This window comes from Prunus dulcis, chromosome 5 (assembly GCF_902201215.1).
Source record: "Prunus dulcis chromosome 5, ALMONDv2, whole genome shotgun sequence".
In the NCBI taxonomy this organism is placed as follows: domain Eukaryota; kingdom Viridiplantae; phylum Streptophyta; class Magnoliopsida; order Rosales; family Rosaceae; genus Prunus; species Prunus dulcis.
The window spans coordinates 11,913,233-11,922,244 of record NC_047654.1 but is presented as its reverse complement, the minus strand read 5'-3'; the positions used below and the strand labels follow the sequence as shown (position 1 = coordinate 11,922,244).

The 9,012-nt window shown below is 35.2% G+C and overlaps 1 protein-coding gene and 1 long non-coding RNA gene across 3 annotated transcripts; one reads left to right on the top strand and one right to left on the bottom strand.

Moving 5' to 3' along the window:
• Positions 1 to 3,374: 3,374 nt before the first annotated feature.
• LOC117627804 (transcription factor MYC2-like) lies at positions 3,375 to 5,307 on the bottom strand. Its single transcript, XM_034360052.1, has 2 exons — positions 4,443 to 5,307; positions 3,375 to 4,309 (listed from the first exon to the last, which is right to left on the bottom strand). Exons 1-2 carry the CDS (start codon positions 5,182 to 5,184, stop codon positions 3,573 to 3,575), a joined length of 1,479 nt encoding a protein of 492 aa, XP_034215943.1. The 5' UTR covers positions 5,185 to 5,307; the 3' UTR covers positions 3,375 to 3,572.
• A 1,913-nt stretch (positions 5,308 to 7,220) lies between these two features.
• Positions 7,221 to 8,734, top strand: LOC117627882. 2 transcript variants are annotated; one of them, XR_004585836.1, is made up of 4 exons: positions 7,221 to 7,514; positions 7,639 to 7,686; positions 7,876 to 7,897; positions 8,610 to 8,734. It is a non-coding gene; the product is annotated as an uncharacterized LOC117627882 (long non-coding RNA). The 2 variants fall into 2 exon arrangements; XR_004585837.1 differs by lacking the exon at positions 7,639 to 7,686.
• The last annotated feature ends 278 nt before the right edge of the window (positions 8,735 to 9,012 follow it).

Sequence of the window (9,012 nt, the reverse complement as noted above, 5' to 3'; positions counted from 1 at the left end):
TGCCGGTGTGTCCGTCTCTCTCTCTACCTCCACCTGAGTTCGATTCCATCACGGTACATTAGAGTAATTTAAAATATCATTTCGTCGAAAAAGATGATGCTGATAGGAATCCCATTTGTTCACCAATTTGGGGCTAGTGATGGAAAAGCAGACATATAAATTAAAAGCGAGTACCACTTCTGCCTAATTAAGCTGCGTATTAAAGTAAGAAAAGGATTGGTGGGGAAAGAAGTTGGTTTAGGCACACACTCAAATTTTTTTATTTTTGGATTAATATACTATTGGAGTGTGGAGGAGAAATGGGGCCTGGAAGAAGTAGCCTAATGGATATGGACAGGTGGAGTTTTGGGTGATCAACAACAAGGGCCCAGAAAAGTTTATCAAAGTTGGGCTAAGTGGGTTAATTCGAGCTGAGCCCAATATTGATTTCAGTCCATTTGTTCAAGCCCATTACATCTGGGGTTTTCTCGAATTCCAATTTAAACAAAATGGAGAATCTGCAAAAGTGAGATGATATTATTTGGTTTGAGAAAGTACGCATTGAAATGTTTGGTTGGCTGCTCTGAATGTCAATGAACAGTGTGTTCTCTCCTTCCAGAAAAAAGATTTCCGCAACAATGAATCACAACTGTTGAAATTGATCGGGCGGCTAAAAATAGTTACTCAAAACTTATCAGATTTTGACAAGTGCAACTTTTTAATTGAAAATAGAGTGTATTAAAGTCTAATGCCTCCAAGTTGCTTGTGTCATTCAATGATTGAGTCCGTAGGCAAAGGGAGAATCACCTTTAGGGTGATAATTTTTCACTTAAGAAGAGTGAAAACTTTGTGCTAATCCTTTAGAAAAGTGAAAACTCTGTGCTAACTTGTAGGAAATTCACCCGATCTGTTGAAACTAGTTCATCTCACCTCACCAAGAATTGACTAAGTACGTTCAATTGCCTTTCAATAAAGCGTCAGTAAGCCACCCACACACATAATAAAGGAAAAAGTCTGTCCACCTTTGTAAAAATTCATGATTTCACTTTGCTCGTACAAAACCGCCTGCCTGTCGAATCATCAAATATGTAATTGGGATGCCAAATCAGCGGCAATTTTGAACTCTAGCTTTATGTCAATTTTGTTCCTGTTTTATGCCAGTTGTAGACTTTATATGATATATCGGTTTGAGTTTTAATTCTAGTGGGAGTCTACTGTTGCATTTATTTAGACTTTTTTTTTTTCTTCTTTTTTTTTTTTTTTTTTGAGTTTCACTATCGTGTAACTGATATTGCCTTTCTATTAATGAAACTTTGATACGGAACCAAAAAAAAAAAAAAAAAAATCAGTGGCAATTTCTAAATCGAGTCCTTTCAATCTTGTTCTGTATTTAACAGTGATGCACATGAGGAGGAGCTAGCAGCAGCCCATGAGGCCAAATTTGAATTTCAACATGCGTGCCATTAATAGAAAGTGTTTGTTTCCCACGTAACAGCATGCAACTTTTCAACATCCTAGACAATAATATGGTGTACATATTCAATCTGGGCTCAACAAATCATTTGAACATGTGCCATCCCCAAAAAAGACACGTTTTTCATTTTCCATTTTCAATATCTCAGGTACTTTGTATACTAATACTTCTACAACCCATCTAGATCCTTTGATCGCTTTCATGGTGTGTTATGTGTGTCTTGTAAAGTCTCCATCAATGCATGATCAATGAATCTGAACATTATACGTAATCATTTCGACCCTTTAGATATTTCTGAATTTCAAATTACATATAAGCCTTCTTTTTCTTTGATGCCAAGGTGGAAAATTTTGATGGGTTATACAAGTTATGCATTTCTGTGTATTTTGGCTTTGTTCGGCAATTGAAGTTGTGTGTTATATTTAGAAAAAAAATGTTCAATCCTCGACCTCAAAAGTTTGGAACTTGGTGAGAAGGCAACCATTTCTAAATTTAATTCTTGTATGCTACTTTTCTTAATTAACTAAAGATATACTTGGGCTTAGTCAAGTTGGCCAGAACGAATGTGCTCCCCACTTTGTATTCAAGTTCGAATCACCTCCTTGTAATTTAGATTATATTAAAGTGAATATCATTTGTATGAAAATATAAAAACAAAAAACTTAAGAGTTGTTTGATAACCATTTTTTTTTTCTTTTTTAAAAAAAACTAGAACTATGTTTGGTAACTTATTTCGTTTTTAGTTTTCAAAATCACCCCAAATTTGGAAAACAACTTGAAAGTGTTTTCCCTTTTCTTTTTCCTTTTTGGTCATTTTTCATCCACTAATTTCACATCATCACAAAGGAAATGCACTCCAGTTCCTAAAATTCGATATTTGGGACCTCAAAACTTGGACCAGGCCGCTCGATTCTTGCATTTGGCCACGGACCCACTCCAAGTCTCTTGAGACCTTCATATCCAAAATTCACCCAAAAAAATCATCCTAATTCTAAAAACTTCACCGAAAAATATTACAAACTCTTTGTAACATACATCTATGATCTCAAATTCATAATTTGACCCCAAAAATTATATTTCCAAGTTCCACATAAAACTGAAAACTAAAAATAGTTACCAAACAACTTTTGTTTAGTTTTATGTTTCATTGAAAACTAAAATTAGTTACCAAACAAGTTTAGTTTTAAAAAAATAAAAAATAAATAGTTATCAAACGGACCATAATTAACTGAACAGTCTGCCCGTTAGCAAACCCATTTAAAATTCTGGCTATAGAGACAATCCAAACTCATTAGTCTTTGTCATGGAGCTAGCATCTTCGAAATCCAAAGGTCCGCATGGTAGTTAAACAAAGGACACAATTTCCTCTTCACCGAGCACTCTGATCAAGAACTAGTTCTTCTTGTCAAACCAGCTCATTGATCACATTAGAAGGTAGAATGCGACCCAATTCTAACTCAGTTTCTCTCATTCCCTTATTACTTGTAACCCCAAAGGATTTTAGTTCATTATTTCATGTATAGAACAACGTTAAAGTAGTTTACTAAAAAGATTCACCATATAGCATTTTCGTTATAGTTAAGTAAAATAATTTTTCCTAAACACATATTTTACATAAACATGCTATAATATAAGAGGATTCCAATTAAGCCGACATATATATATTTGAAAATAAGTGATAATATATTATTGATGAGCAAACAACACATCTTCTCCAGTGACCAAACACAACATATATTGAATTGATTTAGAGAGAATCACGCACAACCCGAACAATGACTAAATCCTCAATCCAGCAACCGAAAGCACATGTACTCAGACCTACAATACAAATCCGCCGTGCAACGGCAGAAACAACATATACATTAGACACACAACATATAGTTTTTCACATATTTGTAATAGAGAGAGGCATAGCAGGTGAGTAGGCTAATTAATATGATATCTTCATAGCTTAGAAATATTAAACTTGGAAAACAAGTCTACAGTTAACATAACGTACACAGATACATTCCCTCCTCCAAACTTGGCTAAGAAACTTCAACTTTCAGTTACAACGATCACTACCAAAGAAGAAGAAGGAGATCCTCATTAGATAGGGAAACTAATTATTGAATTTCTAGTTGTACCATCTTTTTATAATAGCGGTTCTCATGGCCTCCTCACTTGTGAATCCATGAGGAACTCTAGCCACAACATCTTGAAGCATCATTTCTTTCACGCTTGATATGCTTGCATGATAAACTTGTAATTCAAGGTCTTTTAGTGCATTCATCAATCTAGCGTATGGGTAATTCTGATCCGGACTCTGAACTCGTATCATAGCTTCTGAGCCCACAATCTTCACATCCACTTCTATTGCCCCAGCTGCTTCACTATTAGTATAACTTGATGCTGGCCTAGGCCTTGCTTGATGATGATGATGGTGACGATGATGATCGACTATGGAACTGGCACTTTGGTTTGATTGATGCTCAAGATTACTCAAAATACCTAATTTCGGTTTCTGGGGTGGTTGTTGGATTTTAGCCTCCAATTCCTCAACCCTTGCTTTGAGCTTATTGATGTACACAACTGCATCAGAAAGTAAAGAAGCTTTGTCCATTTTCGACACATTTGGAACAACAGAGCGGAGGGCATAGAATCGATGGTTAAGCTTCTCTCTCCGCTGTCTCTCTGCCTCAACATGATTTATTGGTGATTCTCTATCAGTTCCATGGTTGGATGATCTTCCTCTCTTTTTTAATCGACCGTTATTCTCCGCATTCTCCGTCGTGAAATTTCCGACTGAGTCAGAAGGCCCTGAGTCTGACGATGATCCACCAATATTCAAAGCAAAACGTTCCTTTGTACCACCTGCACGTCAAAGAGTTAAACATATATAGATGGTAATGAAAAATTGAGTGGATGCTCTGATATAAAATAATGAACAAGTGCATATATTTTATTCAAACACCAATCGTTGATGTTTTTTGTATGTGTTTCTTACCTTGTGCGGTCCACTCTTTTTGAGGTCCAGCTGAAAATATTCCACTTTCAAGCAGAGGAACAAGTACATGACCCTCACGACTGCTCTGTGGCTTTGAGACTCTGCTGTTTTCTGATCCAAAAAGAGATTTGGAAAGCTCCACAAGGCCCCAATCTTCTTTGATCACATCCAGAGAAGCCAGCTCAAGAACTCCACATGAAGTTTGAATACAAACCAAAGTTTGAATTCCATGCATTCGAGCTTCTTTCACTCTCTCACACTCATAGAATTGAAGCTCATGGTCACCTGCCAGCCAAACAAAACCGCCAGAACAAAACGCACGGCCCAGGATATTCCCAGTCCCATGGCATGCACCAAACGACTGGGTTAAAGAAACTGTGTAAAAGTAGAACCACTCGGAGTCAGTGACATCTCCACCGTCCAAATCCATATCTTCATTGAAAAGAGCTTCAACTTCTCTGTTAACAACCTTCTTTCTCTCCGTACTGATGAACCCGGATTTGGGTTGGTAATTATGGACTAATTTGTTGCTTCTTTTGGATGCCAAGTCCCTGGAGCTTCGGAAATGGCCACCAGCCCAGGACAAAGCAACTTGGCCATTGCTGTCTTTAGAGGCTTGCCAGAAGATTGAGTAAACCCACCATTCAGGCCTGTTCTGGACGATGAACTGGAGACGTTGTTGAAGAGTGGCTGAGTTTTCTTGACCGAAGTTTGGAGAACAAGAGGACATAATTTCTTCCATTCAGGATGTTTCTTTTTCTTTTTCTTTTGTTTTGCTAAAAAACTTATGCAAGTCAAAAGTAGTAGCAAAAGAGACAAGGAAGATGAGAAGCGGTGGAAGAAGACGGACCTGAGCGAATGAGGCTCTTGGTGTTGTGACTGTGTGTGAATTGGAATTAAATAATGGGATACCTACAACCTATCCTTGTACTATTTTTTGTAAACGTAGGACTAATTGTCCCATGTGATAAACGCAAGGTATGGTAGAGACCTTGAATGTGGCCAGATTTAAGTGGGTTAACTTTGCGGGATTTCGTTTCATTGTCACTTGTCTGAAATTTGCACTCATCATTTGCCACCATGTTCTCTTACGAATTTGTTCTTTCTTCATTTTGCGTTAAGTGACAAATCTCAACATTTTTCTCCGAAAATGTTGCTAAACATCCCCACTTCATCATGTGAAAACAACTGGTAGGCATGTTTGAACGATAGAAAGATTACGAAGCATTTTCCTTTTAGATGATGTAATTTTTGGATTATTATGTAATTGGGGAACAACTTCATAAAGGTTTTCTCCATTGTTACTCTTTTTTTGGGTCAAGTTCTCCATTGTTACTTTAATACAAATACTAGAACATACTAAATTATCTGTGAGCAAAATATATGTATCTACAATTGATTATCTCGAGTATTCATCGGCATGAAATTGCAAATTATTACAAAATTCATATATGATTCACTATAGATGTGATTGTTGTAACATTAACAATCCAATTCAATATAACCCAATTGGCTTGGATGATTGATTTTTTAATGAAGGAAAAGAGTATTGAAACACAATAAATGTATCAAAGGGTTTAATTGATAGACCTAGAGCTTCAAATAGATAAACCAGATAAGATTAATACCTTAAATCCTGTTTAAGGTTACTTCCAAATGAATTAAACCATGACCCCACTTCACTCTTAATAAGCATCCAAAATACAAATCATTATCACACTTGACCATCCAGATTTGGGTCAAAAATTCAAATTATGACCCCACCTCACTCCCATAAAAACAAATAATATCAGTATTTAACATATATTGTAATAGTACACAGAATCAGTTAAATGCTCAATAATTCATCGTTGTGGCCTACTCTTGCATCACCTAAAACGTTAGGACAGTACCCTCATCATAGTCCCTGGTGGGTGTGATTTTGGCCTTCTAGAACTCTTTGACAGTGAAGCATTTAGGGTATGTTTACTAATAAGGAATTGGAGTAACCATGAATCGGATTAAGCAAGAAACGGAGTCATTTCTAATTAAGTTGTTTACTAACAGTCAGAAATTGGAATGAAAAAGAGTTCATTCCCACTAAAAAATTTACTATTCATCATGAATCGGAATGAAAAACAGCTTGATTACGAAAATGCCCTTGAACAAAATATATATATTTTTCCAAAAACTACTACAATTTCATAAGAAAAAAATTATTTCACTAATAATAAAACTAACTTTTGATTATTAAAAAAAAAAAAAGAAGCTTAACTACCTTAATATTATGTAAAAAATATGTATATATTTATTAGTATCAACTGGTAGGTCGTTGTTTGAAAAATAATAAAACTGAAAAAATTAAAGAAGAAAAAGAAAAATGGAGATAGTAGTTCACACGCCTCTTTCGCTTTTTCTCTCTTCTTCTTCCTCTTTTATCCTTTTCTTTTTCTTCCTCTCTTTTTCTATTATTTTTTTTTTTTTTATCATTCTCTATAGGGGTGGGCATAAAAACCGATAAACCGATCAAACCGACCGAACCAAACCAAATCAAACCGAAAAATAAGGTTTTTTTGACCAAACCGAAAAAGTCAACGCTGGACCTGAACCGAACCGTTGACTTCGGTTCAGGCTTCGGGTCCAAAATTTTTTAAACCGTTGGACCTGACCCGAACCGACTATTATTTAATTATATAAACATTTGACACATGGCGTTGTCTCATTGGCTTAAATAAGAACTTTGGGTGGGTTTGCTTGCACTATATCAGAACCTCTCTCAAGTTTTAATTTATTATTTTTTCACTAACCCTCTCAGACTCACTCACGAAACCCTACACTATTTCTCTTCGATCTGAGACTAACCCTACCTCATCGGCCGCCATCTCTATCGCGCGCTCTCTCTGTCTCTCTGTCTCTCTCTCAACTCGTCTCTATCGCGCTCTCTCTCTCTCTCTCTCTCAGAGTCACATCTTTAAGTCTCTTAGAGACGCGAGACTCATTCTCTTTCTCCAAACCTAACCAAACATCAATCCAATATCATTGGTTTTTGGAGCGAATCCTTGTAAATTTTGGAGGGCTCTGGTTCATTCTAAGGTAATTTGTATGTATTTGGTTTGGATTCTTAGTTGTTTTCATTTTCCCTAATTTAGTAGATTATTAGGGTTTCGAAATTTTGGTATTCTGTTGAAATTAACGCAATTTTTTCTTAATTTTGTAGTTGTTGTGCTTAGTCTCTGTGGGTTTGGATTAATAGGCAAAATTGAAGGTATAAATATTTCTATCTCAATCTCTGTGTGTGGCTTAAAAGGAATGGGAGAATTAGAATTATATATTTTTAAATCATCAGCTCCACATGGCTTTACTTTAGATCTATGGATTTTTGGTATTTTCTTTCTTTATGTGAATATGATCTGACCTTCAATTTTAATCTTCCTGTGTTCTGTTTGTTCTGCAGATTGTTGCGTTGCAGCTTTCTGGTAAGCACTCTTATACTATGACATTTTCATGTCAATGATCATTGTATACTCTGTTCAATTTTTCTGTACTCAATGTTGTGAATTATCTAATTTGTTCTTTGTAACATGATCACAGTGGTCCGAATTGCCCCGAATTGTGTCTTTGCACTGAGGTATCGTATTAATATAATTGATTTCGATGTGATAAAATTTATGAATAAATTAGCAATGTGGTTTTCATCAATTTGAAAGATGAAATTCAGGCTTAGCTTTGCCCTTCTGCACTCTATTACTACATTTTCCTAGACGTAGACATACATGGAATTTAGTTTTGTTTATGTTTGGATGCTTTCTTTATTGTTTTCAGATTTAATTTCTGATTTTTTTATCTGTGTATTTTAGGTTCGATTGTTAGCCTTGAATCTGTTTCAATTTATTTAATTGAGTTGTCTTGAATCTGTATTTTTGGCATGAATCTACTTAACTTGTTGTTGATTAAATGCATTCATTCTTTTATTTGTTTTCTCCCTTTTTTCCTTATGTAGCATGTTTGTGTTAGTATCTTATTGATGAATGAATGCTAATATTTGGGTTAATTAGTTTTTTTATTGAATAATTATTTATTGATTGAATGACTGGTCTATATTTGTTTTTCAAAGGTTTAGATTCTGTCATTTTGTGCTGAACTAATCATTTCCTGCTCTGATATTCTATAGTTGTGATATTTGATCAGGATGCAGGTTTGACACTTTGTCGAATTGGAACAATGATGATGGAGAAGCCATGGGAGCTGCAAAACATGTTTTGTTTGCAGCTCCCTTAACTGATACAAGTGAATATATTTGGTGCTTTACGTTTTTTTTTTTTTTGGTCATGGGTTGTAAAATTTAATTTCGTAGTTTTATGATGATTGTGAAATTTAATTTGATAGTTTAGATACTTTTTTTTTTTTAAAAAAAAAAAAAGGTTATAGTTGAATTTACATAATTTGGGCAAGGAAAACCTTTAATTGATGGGCTGCTTGAAAAACTTCAATATGAAAATTCAATATTTGTTGTGCGCCCCACGCTACTGTTTATTCCGCTAGTGCAAGTAAACAAAGGAGTCATTCGTAATGGGAATGATTCTCATTTTAC

Excerpts from the sequence above, each read along its gene's own strand:
- LOC117627804 (XM_034360052.1), bottom strand. The coding sequence starts at position 5,184 with ATGGAAGAAATTATGTCCTCTTGTTCTCCAAACTTCGGTCAAGAAAAC. Across the intron at positions 4,310-4,442 it reads AAAAGAGTGGACCGCACAAG|GTGGTACAAAGGAACGTTTT; the intron begins GTAAGAAACACA and ends TTTGACGTGCAG.